Here is an 18,595-nt window from a genome sequence, read left to right on the forward strand (position 1 = left end):
TTAGGAATCGGTGGCACTGCACTCCAGTCCTTCCTCCTGGGTAGATTCCAGAGGGTGAGGCTCGGGGACAGTCGCTCCTCGAAAACGGAGCTTAAATGTGGTGTCCCTCAAGGCACCATCCTGTCCCTGATGTTATTCAACATTTATATGAAGCCGCTGGGAGAAATCATTTGCAGACATGGGGCAGGGTGTTATCAGTATGCTGGTGACACCCAAATAGATTTCTCCATGTCCCGATCAGCAGCTATGACAACAGATGGCATTTCTCCCCTCAATCAGTGTCTTGAAGCGGTAATGGGCTGGATGAGGGGGAAAAAAACTCAGGCTGAATCCAGACAAAATGGAGGTACTTACAGTAGGGGCCCCCAAAGCAGGTATAGGGTTGCAACCTCCAGTCCTAGATGGGGTCACGCTCTCCACAAAGAACTGTGTTCACAGTCTGGGGGTGCTCCTAGATCTGTCGCTTCACATGACGAACCAAGTGAACGTGACAATTAGGAGCGCCTGTTATCAGCTCCGGCTGATATGCCAGCTGCACCCTTTCCTGGAAGTAAAGGACCTAGAACCTGTTGTACATTCACTGGTAACTTCACGACTTGATTTCTGTAATGCGCTCTACATGGAGCTACCCTTGTGCATAGTCCGGAAACTTCAACTAGTGCAAAATATGGCAGCCAGGCTGGTCACCGGAAAAACTAGGAGTGACCGAATAACACCCGTCCTAAAATCTCTTCACTGGCTGCCTATTAGTTTCTGGGCACAGTACAAGGTGTTGGTTATAACCTTTAAAGCCCTACATGGCTTGGGTCCAACCTATGTGAGGGATCACCTGCTTCCATATAATCTGCCCCACACACTCAGGTCCTCTGGGAGGAATCTATTGCAGCCTTTAAAAACCAGACTAACTGCTACCTCCCAGAGGGCCTTCTCTGCAATTGCTCCCGAACTATGGAACGGCCTGCTGGACGAGAGCCGTAAAACTGCCAGCTTAGACAGCTTTTAAAAAGCTGTCAAGACGGATCTCTTCTGGCAGGCCTTTCCTGAATAAAAGTGCCCGGCCACAGAATGACTGCCCCTCACATCATGTATTAGCCCACCGCTCTGTCCTAGTTATATTTTTAATTGTGTTTTTAATAGATATTTTAATTGTAACATGTTTAATCCTGTTTTAAGCGGGGAAATTTGGGACATAATGTTGTAAATGTGGATATTTTAATATGTTGTGAGCCGCTTTGATTGTCTTGTCACAGAAAAGTGGGATAAAAATAAAAGTTTTATTATTATTTATTAAAGACTTAATTTTACTGATTACATGTAACTGTACCAGGAAAATGCTATAGATCAGAAATGTGCAGGTTCTGGGGGTCCAGTTTTCCAGCCCAGAAATCCAAAAATTAAACAAATCAAAACAACGTAGTCATCCACTCCCTGTTTTCTTTGGGATTGGTTGGGTAGTTATTGCAAAACTACTACTACTAGTAAAATAATATGCAAATTCCAATTTACATATGATTCTTCACATCCCAAGAGTTGCATTTAGTTCAAATATGCTGGAAAGTTAAGTTATTGGCTTCTTAGGTCCAAAACACAGTGCAGAAATAATCCAGTTTGACAATGCTTTAACTGCAGTGCTAGGGAATCCTGGGAACTGTAGTTTGTTGTGGCACCAGAACTCTCTGGCAGAGAAGGCTAAATATTTCACAAACCTACAATTCCCAGAATTCCCTAGCACTGAGGCAAGGCAGTTAAATCAATCTCCAAATTGGATTATTTCTGCAGTGTATTTTAGACCTTAGTAGACTAACAAAATTACAAATTTGTGTTTTTGAAATTTCACTTTGAAATTTTTACTGGACTGCAACAGCACATCATCATCATCATCATCATCATCACCATCACCATCATGAATATCCGGCCTCCTCCTGGTATAGGGACTCAAGGAGGTTAACAAAAGTTTAAGATAGTCCAAATTAAAACAATACAAAATGTTAAAAATATGAAGTTTAAAAAACAATTGAATAATTTTTAAAAGTTAAAAACACTACATATTTTAAAATTTAAAAACTCCTATACAGCCTTATACTGCATCCATGTCAGTGTGAGAAAGTCTGGAGCCATAAAAATGTTTTTATCTGTTGCCGAAAGAAAAGCAGGGATGGAGCCAGGGAGGGAGTTTCAGAGCCTGGGAGCAGACACCAAGAAGGCCCTCTCACTAGTTCCTGCCAAACGCACCTGAGGGGTGGTGGGACAGAGAAGAGGGCCTCTCCCGATAATCTCAGTGTTCTAGCAGGTTCGTAAAAGTAGATGCAGTCATTCAAATAGCCTGGACCCAAGCCTTATATTTTCCTCACACATAAACTCAATTTTATGGCAAATTATTAACATTCAGTGTCTTATTGGCCAAGGAACCTAGAAATCACAATCATCTGTAATTTTCAGCTGTAAAATGGCACAACTGGTTCTCATGCCATGATTCTATACGCACCACTGCTGCTCATCCCCATTCCATAAACCACTGTTGCTCCATTAGAAGAAATAGGGAACATAATACTTTTTTTATGGACAAAGAATAAGGTAAGGTTTTCAATAGGAAAACAGTATAGGAGGAAATGATCACATATATGCCCTGGGCGTGCCAAGATTCAATTTATCTCCGTTTATGGCTGGTATTCATTAGTTTTAAGAAACCGGAGATACATTGTATTTTGGGCATTAAGATGCTTCTGTCTGACATCAATAGGCTTGTCACTGAATAGAATGACATCTACTATTTTAATAATTTTATGGTTCCCCTAAGAACATAGAGGGGAAATGACATAAGAGAAATACAGATAAACTGACAGAAAATGACAGAAACTGAACTAGGGTATTCTTTCTTCATATGCATACACCTTCCTTCTTCATATGCATACAATACAAAACTGGAAGAACACAGTTACAGTTACAGCTAGCTTTGCCCAATGACAATATGCTACAGATCCTTGCAATATATGCCCCCTTTAAAAAAAAAGTCAGTGCCCAGAAGTGTGATGCAAGAGCTGTTCCCAGAACAGTGAACTAATGTAGCACTGATGTATTAGGAGCAGCGCTATAACAAGGAAACAGCTGCAGGGCAGGCAAGACAGCAGTACTTGGGGCTCTTTTGAGTTCTGCCACCACCACGTGAATTACTCTAGGTTCACCAGCCCTTTAATTTTCCCTTCTTTCTGCAGAAAGCCACTGGGGTGGGGGTTAGAGCAGTGGTGGCATGTGCACACTGGCCAAAAATGTTGGAATAGCTGTCAACAGAGAAGGCACCAACTATGCTACTTCAAAACCATTGTTCTTCGTCATGTTTTTTTTTTTTAATGAGAGAGAGAGATGGACCAGCTTTAAATATGGTAGGTAAAGTTTCTCTTGCTTGTTGCCAACCACTACTCCGAATGGCTCTAAGTCTGCCATACCTGACTTCTTACCCACTGTCCAGTAAGCCTGCTTGGGATTCCTGAACCTTTTGCCCTAAACCAATTTTCATTATGTTGCTAATTACGCTTCACACCCCACTTGAAAATTCCATGTTTACTGAGGCATTACCTAGCATGTCACTAACAAGAAAGAAAGTAAATCTAGGTAGCAAATCAATGAATAAAGGAATCATATTATCTCTTCCTTTAAAAAAAATCTTTGTACTCTTTTGTGACATTTTGGGTGGTCCAAATAAAAGTATTGTCCAACTGTATAATTTCAATCAATATGCAGACTATAATCAAAAGTACTCTAAGAATGTGCCTATCAGCCTAACAAACATAGATTTGAAAGAATGAGGCAAAGCAAAGCTGTTCCATAGCCATGATTACTGGTCACATTTATTATAACCTGAGTTTTAACTGTGGTTAATTAAACTGCCCCAGCCACATTTATTTAGATGTGACCAGTCATAAATTGGACCTCTGCCGATCTTGTCTGGCAAAGGTCCATTGAAAGCAGCTTATTCTATTAGTGGGTGAGATATCAATGTTTCTTATGTTTCCAAATTCCAACATATATGCAAAAGAAATCAAATCACACTCTCAATTATGCCAGGAACTTACAGTTCTGTCTTGTGCATTCCATTTTACAGAAAGGGTTAGGAAAATCATTTCTTAGCATGCAGCCTAATAAGTCACTGCATAAGTGCTCCTCTTTTTTTTTTATCTCTGGTCAGCCACAAATGCTCTTTTGACTATCCCATTTGCAGGCCAAGAAAGCAATACTGTAGTATGGTGTTGAAAAGCTCTTAGAAACTGTTTCCTCCCAGAAACATATATATATACATACATACATACATACATACATATATATATATATATATATAACACGGAAGCTAGTGTGTGTGTTGTGTGTCTTCAGGTCGCTGGGTACAACTTGAATTATTGATAGACAAAGCCTGAAAAGGGAAATTTATTTTCTTAACCAGTATGTGGGATCGACTTGTAGACATTGACCACATATGGGGATCATATATCAAGGAACATACACTAACTGAAGAAAAAAACCTAAACCATTAAACCAAACAGCCAAGTAGTTTTACTTGGTGATTTAATTTTACCAGAAGGCATTTCTTAAGCAACTCTGATTGTGAGAGTGTCAATTAAACTGGTTTTAAGAGATTAACTGTTTAGCTGTCCAGCAGTTCTTACTCTTCCATCATCATACAATAATGAAAACATAAGCATATCATCTTCTTTCTACAGTTAGTAGCTTGATTCCATTCCTATTAAACTTCTGAATAATTTTCAATGCCATGCTCTTTGATACTGGGTTGATTTATATCACAACAGGAGCCAATTTAAGTGCTAAAATGTGCATATTCCCTGCATAAATGTATATATAAATTAGTCATTGTAATAATTAAGACAATATGTTGCCATACTGGGACTATGTGCTCTGTGAGGCAAGAGGCTATGTCCTGCTAGTAGGGGCTCACATGTCAGACAGGCTTTTGCTGAGCAGCCGGAAAAAATGTGCCAAACAGCTACTGGGCAGGAGAAGTAGTGAGGGGTGACACTGACGGAGGAATTCTCAGAGATAACAGCCATGGCACGATAGCTAACATCTATTTAGTATTGCATAGAGGCATAGCAAACCCCCTTTGAGTATCTTTTACTATGAAAACCCTATGTTGACACAATCCAGAATGAAACAAGGAATAGTGCCGGAAGATATCACTTCCAGGTCAGAAGGCACTCAATAAGCTATTGGAACACTGCAGAAGACAACTATGAGTAGCATGTTTTCTACTGCTCCATAGAACTATGAATAGCAAACTTGTTTTCTGCTGCTCCAGAGACTAGGATATGGAGCAACAGATTCAAACTACAAGAAGAGAGACTCCATCTAAACATTAGGAAGAACTTCTTGACAGTAAGAGCTGTTTTGACCATTGAATATGCTGCTTCAGAGTATGGTGGAGTCTCCTTCTTTGGAGGTTTTTCAACAGAGGCTGGATGGCCATTTCTTGGAATTGCTTTGATTGTTTGTTCCTGAATGGCAGGGGGTTGGAGTGAATGGCTCTTGTGGCCTCTCCCAACTTTTATGATTCTATGATTTCACCATTCTACTAGTAGAAAATAGCAAAGACTTGGAACAATTACTGAAGAAAGTTAATGAAGAAAGTGCAAAGGCAAATTTACAGCTGAATATTAAGAAATCAAAAATAACAATCACACATTATTTACATAATTGAAACAGTTAATGATTTTCCACATCTTGGCTCAGTTAATAATCAGAATAGGGACTGTAGTCAAGAATGAGAAGCAGACTAGGACAGCTATGAAAGAACTAAACAAGTTCCTGAAGCGTAAAGATATCATTGAATACTAAAGTTAGGATTGCCCATGCCATCCTACTTCCAATTTCTATGGCCCCAAGGCTATCTAAGGCAGCTCAAAACCAGCCCCAGAAGTAGCAGATCTCTTCTGCTCCTATTTGGGGCTGCACGAGGAGATGCCTTTGGGGCCACAGCATGTGTTTGCTGCTGCCCCAGGACGATCGGGCTTGGAGTGGCTTCTAGCTGCTCCTTCCTGCTCATCTGCTTCACCCTGAAGTCTAGTTGTTAAAGCTGGATAGTGAAGAAAGCAGATGGGAAGAAAATGTGATGCTGGAGAAGAGTTCTACGGATACTGTGGACTGCTAAAAAAACACCAAATGACTCCTAGAGCAACACAAGCCTGAACTCTCTCTACAAGCCAAGATGACTAAACTGAGACTGTCATACTTTGGGCATATAATGAGAAGATGTGACTCACTAGACAGTGCTTGGTAAGGTAGAAGGCAGTAGGAAAAAAGGAAGATTGCATTCCAGATGGATAGACTCCCCCCCCCACCAAAAAAAAAGCTATGACCCTAAGTCCTCAAGACCTGACCAGAACTGTTGATGGTAGAGTGACTTGGAGGTCTCTCATTCATAGGGTCGCTGTAAGTTGAAGTTGACTTGCCAGCAGTTAACAACAAATAGAGACAATGGGGCTGAACAGACCGTGCCTAAGAGGTGGCTCCGCATGCTGGGTTGGGGATGCAGCAACAGCATGCCATGACCTCCCTAGCAGTTCTGCAGTGTAAAAAGAAGCCACAAAAAGTGGCTCCTTTTTGCGCCGTGGAAAGGGCGCACTAGCCACCGCTTCTGTGGCTCTTCTGCAGCTCTTTGGCGCAGTGCATGTAAACGCTGCATCAGATGCAGCATGACACCTCCCACTGTGCGGTGGGGCGCAATGCCTCATGACGGCTTGGGGGCAGAGTCAGGGTGCGCAGTCGCCACACCCACACTCTGTCCCCTCGCTGGTATTCATCATTGGTCTGTTTAGGCCCATAGTCATAGAGTCATAAAGTTATGAAAACATACTTGTCTAAAACTAAGCAGAGCTTTTATACCACAGAATATAATTGGAAACTTAGACTAAGAAGTGTATATCCATGATATTCTTAAGGATTTCTGTTTGGTTCTCTTTGGTCAGGAACTCTTTGTTCCTGGTTGTTGTTTTGCAGGGGAAAGCAGGCTTTTTAATTCTGTTTGATAAGAGTCATTCCTTCTGTTATAACTGATGAGGAAACTATTTGTATTATCTTCATTTTCCATTTTAGATCATGTTATTAAAAACAAAGCAAATAATAAAAATCCAATGTAAAATCAAGTACATCTATTTTCTAACTTCTGTTTTTAACTGTTATGAATTCTTCTAAAAGAAATTGTGACATCAACAATTCAATGACAAAACAAAATGTTCAAAAAACACTAGTAAGCAAAATCTAAAGGGGAAAATCTACGACTGAGAGGACACCTGAGAAGATTACCAATATCTTAACATATGGACACGTAGCATTATGTTGCCAAGATTATCTACTGACACAGGTGCCAGATGCAGACACAGCAGGGAACCTGTCAAGCCTCTACTTCAGTGATATGCCAGAAAACAATGCCTACCCATTAAATTAAATTACACTAAGACGAAACTAGCTAGCCTCGTTGCATGTAAGAAAAATTCCAAAATCCATATGGGATAATACCATGGCTAAGCCAATCCAAAAGTCACAAAATAGCATGTTAATTTTCCAATTCTTTAGCTTTTCATTTTTTTTATTTATGTATCTGATTTGTACCCAGTTGTCTCCTGAATGGGATTTAAAGCAGCAAAGACAGATGGTGAACATAGACTTCAACAACTAGATAAAGCTACCCTATGTGGCTTCTACTAATTCTTCTTATCAGTACGCTGATGACACCAAATCTATTTCTCTATGTCTCTGACTACTGCAGTGACTAGGGATCGCATCTCTCCTCCAGATGCCTGCCTTGGGTTGATAATGGGCTGGATGAGGGAAAACAAACTCAGACTGAATCCAGAGAAAACAGAGGTACTTGCAATAGGTACCCTAAGTCCAGACACGGAGATTTGTCAGCCAGTCCTGGACGGGGTCATACTTCCCCTAAAGGACAAAGTTCACAGTTTGGGAGTACTCCTTGATCCGTCCCTGCAGCTGTCATCTCATATAGATGCGTCAGCCAGGAGTGCTTGGAATCAGCTTTGGCTGATACGCCAACTGTGTCCCTACCTAGACCAAAAGGACCTTGAAGCAGTGGTACCTGCACTGGTAATCTCTCATTTAGATTTCTGTAATGCGCTCTACTTGGGGCTACCCTTGTACCAAGTTCGGAAGCTTCAATTGGTTCAAAATGTGGCAGCCAGATTGGTTACTATTATTATTATAAAATCTAAAATTATCTCCAGCTTCTTGAGACCTTTACTTTGGCCTAATAAGATGTTATTCTAACCTAAGATTTTAAATTAAGTATGCACTAATTTTTGTGACTAAGTGAGACAAAGTAGGACATGGTGGCTTAGTGGTTAAGATGCCAGTTCTGATGATCATAAGGTTGGAAGGTTGGCAATTCAAGGCCCAGGTGCTGCACAATGGGGTGAGCTCCTGTCACTAGTCCCAGCTTCTGCCAACCTACATGCAAATGCAAGTAGATAAATAGGTACCACTTCAGTGGGAAGGTAACAATGTTCTGTGCAGCCATGTTGGTCACATGACCATGCAGTTGTCTTTGACAACACTGGCTCTTCAGCTTAGTAACGGAGATGAGCACCGCCCCATACAGTTAGTTACGACTAAACATTCATGTCAAGGGGAAACCTTTACCTTTTTAAAGTCACAAAAAGTTGAAAGACTTGACATATTCAAATGTCTTCCAATATTCTTGAATTTGTATTTTAAAATGTGTAGTCAAGCTAGCCACGAGGCTGAGGAGGAATAAAAGAACAAAAGGCCACGTGTGAATTCATGCCTAAAATCTCTATGGCAGTGGTGGCAATGAGAGCACAACAATAACAATGCAATAAATAAATAAACAAAGTGATAGAAGAATTTTCCAGACAGGTAACTATATTAGCCAAATCAGTGCTACAGTGACCTCTGCTCTGGTAAACATCCTTTTCTGACTCAAGTGGAGGAGCAGATGAACTATGCAACTACTATACAGTACTGTACTACTATAAAGTTATTTCAGTTATTAAAAGAAGTTCCATATCTGTTGATGGGAAGAAAGCTAGGCATACTGGTTTAACAGTGGGGCCTGGGGGCCTTATCTTTACTACCATGGGTAGAGTGAAAACTTCCCCTACTTCAGTCTATATAGTATCTTATATTGGGTTTCTCTTAAATTGCCTGAATACTAAATATTTTCCTATTGCCTCTCTGAACCTTTGATTCCAGTACATTGTGCTGCTTACAGTATGGAATAAAGTGGGGAGAACTATCCCACCTGTTGAGATAGCAGCCAGCATGGTTGATTGTTTTACCCAAACAAGTTCATTCTCCCAAATCTGAGTTTGCCCATATTTTCACTTTCTTAAAGTCTATTAAAAGTAAAAGGCATAAGAACAAAAGTATAAAATTTACAAAGAATTGGCATTTTAGCAAAAGTATTCATAGCAGACCAAGAATTTTAAGTAAGATTACATTTTTGAAACAATTTTAATATTATTCATGGGACAAAATGATTTAATTTGGTCATATTCTGTGATTGGGATATAGTTTGTTTCCTAGAGGAAAATGCAAGAAAGCAACTATGCTTTCTTTTGATTTCCAACCTTTCTCAGATGAGCTGAGTGGAACAAAAATGTTTTAATAAGTTCTTGATTAGGATTGGTCCATTCTTATTAATAACACTTTCATTTTGATTTTTATATTTTCAGTGAATTTGCTATAACCCCAGTAAATAAATACTGTATTACTTTCTTCATCAGCACTATGTCATCTCTAAGTCAGTCATCACAGGTATTCTGGGTAGTTAAGTCTGCTAACATATTAGCATAAAAGTGGGCAAGCGGACTGCTGAACAGTACATGATGACTAATTTGTTAGCCATTTTCTTGTACCTATTTAAATATAAAAGCTGAAATAAGCACTGTGACATTAGATGTGGAGAAGTGACATGCTGCAGTGGTTTGAGTGTTGGACTAGGAATCTGGAGATCAGGGTTCAATTCAGGCATCAAAACTCAATAGGTGAGTTTGGGCGAGTCACATACTAAGGTCAGAAAACCCCATGATAGGGTCACCAAAAGTCGGGAATGACTTGAAGGCACACAACAACACTAGATGTGTCTTTGGCTCTGCCTATTGAGTTAAACGGATCCCATTTTGGAAGAAAAGTGGGATGCAAGTGCAATAAATATAATTAATTAATTAAAATGGACATGATTCAGATTACACTTCCCGAAGACAGGGATTGGATTCTTGGAGTATTATGACCAATTCCATAAATACTATGCTCTTGCCCACACTGGCTAATAAGAGCAATGAATGGGTGGTGAAAACATTAAGTACCTCTTTATGGGAAGCTGTCTCATAACATTTGGAAGACATTGTAGTATGACATCTACTGAAAAAGTGTTCCCTTAATACCACTTTTTATCCTTCAGTTATTTCATGTATTTAAAATGATATATTATCCAGTATCTTTACAGGCTGATTCTTTATACTGTCACATTAATGAAATGACAGGTCCAAGTGCACCCTGAACTTAGTCCAAGAAAATCCTTAGCCCAAAGCTTATGCAGAGAAATCTGTTTAGTGTAAATCTCATTAACCTGATCTTCATTATAAAGGATAGACACAGACAACCAATGATACAAATGCTATAAAATAATTTAATTACATATGAACCACATAATTAGGCTCCCTAATTTCTACATCCAATTACACACTTCAGTTTGCTTTTAAACAGTACCCCTTTTTTGGACTACAGTTCTACAATTCTTCTGTTATCACTGTAATTATAGCAAGCTTAGAGAATAAATCTCGAGCAGTTTATTTAAACAAATAATTAGAATGGGTGACAGGAATGAAAGAAGGAGGAGGCAGAAACGCCAGTATATCTGCTGCTCAAATTACAGAAGAATTTTGGGTTGACCCATATAGCAGTCTTCTGTTTTACAAGCTGCTTAGGTTTATATTTGTTTTTAAGGTTTTATAAAATATACATAGGACATTTTTATACTTTATAAAACATTTAAAAACAAATAAATGTTTTGACAGCAAAATTAAAAACTTTCCACCATACATCCTGGGTAAAATAGAACTACCATTTCAGCCAAGCCCCCAGTCCCAGGTACAGACAGGATCCTACACAATAAAATGGCTAGAGTGATGCACAGAAGCGATCAGGCATGCACTCTTCTTTATTTCCTGGCAAAGACTGAAATCCTTCTTGAACAGTCATCAACCATTTTTTCAGTAACATTGCCCAGATATAGGGTACTTCAAACTGTGTGGTAGTTATCACAAACCTCTGATCTAGTTTATCTATTTTTAAAGAAACGGATAAACTATAAACTATTTCATAGCTATGACAACACCTCACATCTCTAAGGCTGCATCTGCACTTCAGAAATAATCCAGTTTGACATCACTTTTACTGCCATGGCTCAATGCTATGGAATTGTGGGATTTGTAGTCTGTTGTGGCACCAGAACCCTGTCACAGAAAAGGCTAAATGTATCAAAAAAATCTACAAATCCCAGAATTCCATTGCATTGAATCATGGCCGTTAAAGTGATGTCAAACTGGATTATTGCCTAGGAGTCATTAATCATTCCCTGCTATGCTCCACAGATGATCCCACACACCAAATAGATATCCAAAGCCATGACACACAAGTATGCATGTGGTCAGCTGTACCTTTCCACAGTGCCATAACAAATAACTCCACACAATCTCATTGTGTTCTGGATATCACAGTAACAGCAGCAAATTCTGCATGAATGCAAATTATTCTGCATACTTTTCAAACCAAGTTTCTGAAGGTCCTCTCGTTTCAACCATGGGATGCAATATTAATAGTTCTTTCACCACTTAAAACAGCTCTGCTCCAGAGAGAATGCAGTATGCTTTCTTAACTGTCATCACTATCACATGGTAGGAAACATAATGTAGTCTCACCAATATTCAATCACAATCACTTGCACTCAGATAATACGCCTGTTTACTTCATTATCTGCAACTTCAACCAGACTTCATAAAACAGGCAAAGGAGACATCACATTAATAGCTTTCCCTATTCATGCCACAGAGAGATCAAGGTGTCAAAAGCACCAGCTCTGTCAGCCATAATCCCTAGAAATTCACGAATCCGATTCTTTTAGTCCCCATTTTAATCTGTATCCTGCCCCTGCAGCTGGTGCAGTCACAGTATTTTCCTATGTGAAAAAAGTAGGGCCATACTGTCTCAAAGCTAAAAGGCTTCCTGTCAAGAGTGATGGAATCCCTAAAGACCAGTACAGTCGAACCTCCCCATACGCAGATTTGAGCATCCGCGGATGGCAAATGGGGAAATTGTCCCCAATGGCGGTGCGCATGCACGCGCGTTGCCATTGGGGACAATTTCCTTCTCCTTCCTCCCCTCCTCCCTTCCCTTCCCTTACTTACCTTAAGTCGCTCGGAGCGGCTTGGCCTCCGCCGCCGCCACTGCAGGGAAGCCAGGTGGCGGCAGTGGCGGCCAAGCCTCGGCTTCCTCGCCGCCGCCGTGCAAGGATGCGATGGTGGTGCTGGAGGCCTCTTGGCCTCCAACAGCACCGCCACCGGGCCTTTGCCACAGCGGCGGCGAGGGAGGAGGGCTGCCGCGCCGGAGGCCTTTAAGGCCTCCCGCACCGGCATCCGGCCTCATCCAGGCCTCCGCGGAATGGGCGGGTGTCGGTGCTGGGGCCTCCAGCACCGACACCCGCCCCTTCCGCGGCGCTGAGGAGGCCGGGTGTCGGTGCCTGAGGCCTTCAAGGACTCTGGCGCTGCTGCCCTCCGCGCCTCCTCTTCCCCATCTCCGCGCCCAAAAAAAGGTGCGGAGGTGGAGAAGAGGAGGCGCGGAGGGCAGCAGCGCCGGAGGCCTTGAAGGCCTCCAGCGCAAGCATCCGGCTTCCGCCGCCGCGGAAGGGCCGGATACCGGTGCTGGAGGCCAAGAGGCCCCAGCACCGACACCCGCCCCTTCCGCGGAGGCCTGGAGGAGGCCGGGTGTGGGTGCTGGAGGCCTCGCAGGCCTCAGGCGCTGCTGCCCTCCGCGCCTCCTTTTCCCCACCTCCATGCCTTTTTTTGGGCGCGGAGGTGAGGAAGAGGAGGCGTGGAGGGCAGCAGCAGCAGAGGCCTGCGAGGCCTCCAGCACCGACACCCGCCCGTTCCGCAGCGGCGGCAGCCTGGAGGAGGCCGGATGCTGGCGCGGGAGGCTTTAAAGGCCTCCGGCGCGGCAGCCCTACTCCCTCGCCGCCGCTGTGGCAAAGGCCCGATGGCGGTGCTGTTGGGGGCCAAGAGGCCTCCAGCACCGCCATCGCACCCTTGCACGGCAGCGGCGAGGAAGCCGAGGCTTGGCCTCTGCCGCCGCCACCGCCACCACTGCCACCCGGCTTCCCTGCAGCGGCGGCGGCGGCCAAGCCACTCCGCCAAGGGAGTTCAGGTAAGTAAGGGGAAGGGAAGGGAGGGAGGGAGGAGGGAAGCAAGGGAGGGGTGGGTGAAGGGACTTTTGTCCCAATGGCGGCGTGCGTGCACACGTGCTGCCATTGGGACAAATATGCTTTGAGCATACACGGATTTTGTTATACGCCTGGGGGTCCGGAACGGATCCCCCGCATATCATAAGGATCCACTGTAATTCACAAATTCTGGTACTCAGATCCCAAAAGCTGCAGCCATCTTGGCCAACAGTCTGGGATTCTGGAAGCTGAAGTCCAAAACACTTGGAAAACCAGAGTTTGGAAATCATTACTGCTATAGACCATTGACACCCTAGGTACCTGTATCTCTCCCCTTTTCTTTTCCAATGTCTGGCCTAACCACAACATCATGCCTTCAGCATCCATGATTTGTTTATATTGGGGGCACTCCATCATTCCTTAGGCATGTAATTCAGATTTCTGGAGCAAGACCAAAACCATCCATGAAGTCCAATGGCCAATTAATAGACTGATCAACTAATTTTTCTTTTTTTTAAAAAAAGCTCTATCTATGTGCTGCTTGACCCATAATGCCCCGTGGGATCTAGTTCTGCAAGCTAGTTATGGGCTCTGTAAAGAAACACATGTGTCCTAGACCTGCAAATAAATGTAGTAAGTGTTAGACAAGGGGCTGTCCAGACAGCCCTAAGGGGCAGCCTCCAGCCGTGCCTTTTACAGCCAGATCAGAGCCACGGCAACTGCATGCACAGCCCCAATCTGGCCTTTGCAGGCTACAAAAAGGAGCCGCAAAAATCAGCTCCTTTCTGTGGCCTGCAAATGGTGTGATAGCAGCAGCGCTGCAGCTTTACAGCGCTCCTTCAGTGCTGCATCATGTAGATGCAGCGCCAGAGGAGCACTGTGACGCCGTGCGGAATGGCACAGAGCATCATGCCGCCCTGGTGGTGGAATGGGGGTGTGCATCATGTGGTTGCTATGCCCCAACTCTGCCCCCAAACCAGCCTTTAAGGCCGCTCTGCACAGGGCCCAAGTCACTCTGCTCTGTTTTCTCTTTGTTTTCTGTATATTATTAATATCTTTTTTTGTCTATCATATGTCAAACAAATCTGATAAATAACTTCTAAGAAGGTTTGCTGAGTTAAGTATGTAATTATTGCCAAGCAACCATAAGCAATTACAAAGTTACAGATATACATCTTCTGGTGACTTCCATGCATGTAAAATATAACAAAGTACAAAATCCACAAAACAGTGACAACTTTATTGGCCAACCAAAATGCACAAAATACATCATGCAAGGTTTCAAAGCTTTGCTGGCTTCTTTATCAGGTGAAGATGTTAAATATACAGGAGAAGAAAAGTGATGATGCTAGCTATAGTCACAGGTCTATATTTTGTCTCAGATGTTACTTCTGTTGTCAGTTAAGGTGGATTGGAGAGGTCTCAATGCAGGCACAGGCCACTCTCCTTGGATGACTAGGGACAAAGAGCAATAAAATATGGGTAATGAAATTTTAACACCATTAGAAACAGAAAAGTAACTTCCGATAGGAAGAATTGAGAGGCTAATAAAGGTATCACTGTTTGGGGATTTTGTTGTATTTTGCTGCATAGCCAACAGGACTACCCCTGAATATGTTTCCTTCTATCTCAGAAGGTCTCGGAATATTTTAGACTAGGCTGAAGTGGGATTTAAACTGATGCAAGAGGGACTACAATTGACACAGGAAAATTATCTTTCCAAATGATACAGCGCAATTGAAGCCACTGAGACTGGATAAACTAAGATAAATCAATAGAATAATTTGCTTAAATCGCCAATGATTACCTACAAAAACCCATATACCCAGCAAAGGCATCCACACATACACATTCTGCTGAAGTTTTTAGAATACTCACCTGGTTTTCTTCCTGCACAACTCGATACTGTTCTTTCCAAATAGTTATTTTAGATGCTTCATCTTTTCTCAGGGCTCTTTCCTTCTTCAGTTCTGGACTCCAGAATGTCTTGATACTGTTCATAGAGGAGCTAAGCTTGCTTTCTTTTACTTCTACATCCTTTCGCAGTATATCATTTTCCCGCAACACTTCCTTCAACTGTGTCTGCAGGTCCATTATAGTATTGTCCCTAGCCTGGCGCAGTGAATGAGGCACTGTGGATGCCATGCTCACAGGAGGAAGGTGATGCTCTCCAAATGCTATAGTATCACTGGCAACCCCACTGCTAGCAATGTTGGGACTACTGCCCATAGCAGTCATCCTAACACCATAAGGCAGACGCCCCCCAGATCGGCCAAGAGTCATCGTGCTTTTAGGCGTTTCTGATCCCACGTTCTCATGGTCACTTAGGTACATAGGGCCTGAAGTGGCATAGGCTGCATTTAAAGATTGGATATTTTCCATTGAAAGTGTTTTGCCACTGCCACCACCAGTACTACTTCCAGAGCTCCCTCCTGTGCTGTTGGTTCGACGATGGCCCAACCGTGGTGATCTTGGCAACCGCGGAGAACGTCCAGGACTCTGGCTGCTTGGCTCAATTTTACCAACTGATCGAGCACTTCCATACATGATTGAATTTGTAATAGAAAAGTAACCAAGTACAGAAGAATTCTTGTAATGTTTCTTGACTACAGGTATCAGACAGCTTACGGCCAATCACTGTTTATAGTAGGTCCAAAGCATTCATTTCTGAAGTCATAGTTCCTTGGTGTTCATCTTCATCTGTAACAGAAACAAAGATCAAATAGTTATTTCCTCAGTAACTTACATTTTTGGATTACTTCCCTGTTTCTGATTTTAGTTACAAAGATATTTATCATAGACTAGAATGCTATACCAAGCACAAGGATCCTATAAATTACCCACAAAGCCTACATAAATGACCGTGCAGTCCTATTCTATGCGTTCCAACTACTCCAGCTCTTCAACATGTTCTGGTCTCAAATTATGAAGACTGCACCAATAGAGGACAGTATGGATATTTGTTTCAATCTTACAGAGTTTATCTTGTAATAAATCCTCACGTCTGGAAAATTTTTGACATTCGGAACACAGTTCTATACACATTCACTGAACAATAAATCCTACTTTGTTCAATCAAATATCCAAATATGGGTGCATCAGACTACTGCCTCAGAATTTAAGTGGGTGGTTTTGCTTAGTATAGCTGCATGTGCATAATCAGCCAACTGTCTCTTAGCTCCAATATATATAATTCTAAGTCATAATACACATGTAGACTGCATTCAGTGGAAAACAAATGTTTAAATTATTATACTATCATGTTAGTATGCATTCATACACAGAAAGCACATTTGCATTTCAACCTACGGTGGGCTCTTGTTATCCACTGGGGTTTGGTTCCAGGACCCCCTGTGGATAAGAAAATCCAAGGATGCTCAAGTCCCATTAAATACAATGGTATAGCCATTTATACAAAATGGCAAAAATCAAGGTTTGCCATTTGGAATTTATCCTTTTTGGAATATTTTCAAGCCATGGATGCTTGAATCCGTGGATAAGGAGGGTCAACTGTAGTAGTTTTCAAAGCAGTAGCCATGTTAGTTTCTTGCAGCATAAAAATGAGAGGGGAGGAGAAAAAGGAATGTGGTAGCATCTTTAAGACTGACTGGTTTTTATTTTAGCATGACATTTCATGGATATAAACCCACTACTTTATTGCATCTGAAGAAGTGGGTTTATATCCACAGAAGGTCAAGCTAAAATAAAAAGCAGTTAGTCTTAAAGGTGATGCTACTTCCCTTTTTTCCCCTTCCGCTGCCTTCCTCCATTTTATACCTCAAAGTAGGACACTTGATTTAAACCAATCCATCCTTCACTTTCTCTCTCTTTTTCTGTGTATCTCTCTCTCATTCTAGGGACTATAAATATGCTTGGTTAAAAGAATTAATTTCCAGCTCTGACTACTCAGAATATAGTCCAGGAAAATCATCTGCCCATCATTTATTTAAAAAGCAGAATAATACATTCCAGTATATAAATCAGTAACTGCGTAAGAATATAAATGGCTGGCACCAACATTCCTTTTTCATTCAAAATTGTCAAGCAGAGAAATCCAGAGGACAGCATACATCACAGAATAATCTCTGACTGTAAACAGCACTATGCACTGTTCACCTTTTCACCATGAGTCACATAAACATATGCACATATATTCCCTCCCTCTCATACCAACACAAACACACAGCGACCTCAAAGCAAGAATTCAGATTAAGCACCCCACTGTACTGGTTGCTCCATCACCTTGAAGACAATGACGTAAGGATCTTAGTAGGAAAAGGGGGATGATGTTCAAATGGTTATAATCCACAGCTTCTCACTTCAGTTTACAGTTAAGATGAAAAGAACTATTGAAAGTACAAAACTATCTGTCAGAAGGTCACAGAATGATGTATAATGGAAAGTATACACTGTATCCTATACACACTGAAGCTGGATAGATTTATGCACTCTTAATGACCAATCAGTTAGGCCTTGCAACAAAATAATGCACTGTTTCTCTTGTGTGTGTGTAGTATGTAACAGAGGCTGCATCTGCACTGCACTAATAATCCAGTTTGATACCACTTTGACTGTCATGGCTCAGTGCTATGGAATTCTGGGAACTGTAGTTTGTTGTGGCACCAGAGCTCTGACAGAGTAGGCTAAATGCCTCAAAAAACTAGAATTCCCATAATTTCATAGCAGTGAGTCACAAATTGCACTATTCCTACAGTGTGGATGCAGCCTAAGATTGTTGGAATAATAGGAGTTACTCAGGGCCAGGGATCCCTATTCTAGCATGACTCTTAAATTTAAATGTTTAAATATTTATTTATTTATTTAAAATTTTAATATTTAAAAATTAAATCAGATTGGATGCAAGAGTGCAAGACTTCTGCATGCAATTTTTACAAACAGTGTTATTTATTAAATCAATGAAAAAGATGAAAAAGTGTCACATCCTGATAAAAATGACTGGAAAAATGGCTGGAGCCTTACTATCTATATTAATCAAATAATGTGAAAATTAACTCCCAGATAATGCAGTCCAACATATCTTCTCAGATGTTAAATATAGAGCATCAGCCCAAGGTAGGTGAACCTGGCCTCCATGAAGTCAACAGAGAACACAGTTATGAC

At 41.7% G+C, this 18,595-nt stretch overlaps 1 protein-coding gene across 9 annotated transcripts in view; it reads right to left on the minus strand.

Annotated features, from left to right (window-relative positions):
• Window positions 1–18,595, minus strand: part of LOC149311727 (ELKS/Rab6-interacting/CAST family member 1) — a 266,847-nt gene that overhangs the window by 239,775 nt on the left and 8,477 nt on the right. For all 9 annotated transcript variants that reach the window (XM_089527772.1, XM_089527771.1, XM_089527770.1 and 6 more), the window contains exon 2: window positions 15,353–16,174. In XM_089527772.1, coding sequence (XP_089383898.1) covers window positions 15,353–16,021 — 669 coding nt within the window. In that variant the 5' untranslated portion in view covers window positions 16,022–16,174. The remainder of the gene's footprint in view (window positions 1–15,352; window positions 16,175–18,595) is intronic.

The sequence above is a fragment of the Sceloporus occidentalis genome, unplaced genomic scaffold (genome assembly GCF_023333645.1).
Source record: "Sceloporus occidentalis isolate IW3139 unplaced genomic scaffold, rSceOcc1.0.p SCAF_5, whole genome shotgun sequence".
NCBI lineage: Eukaryota > Metazoa > Chordata > Lepidosauria > Squamata > Phrynosomatidae > Sceloporus > Sceloporus occidentalis.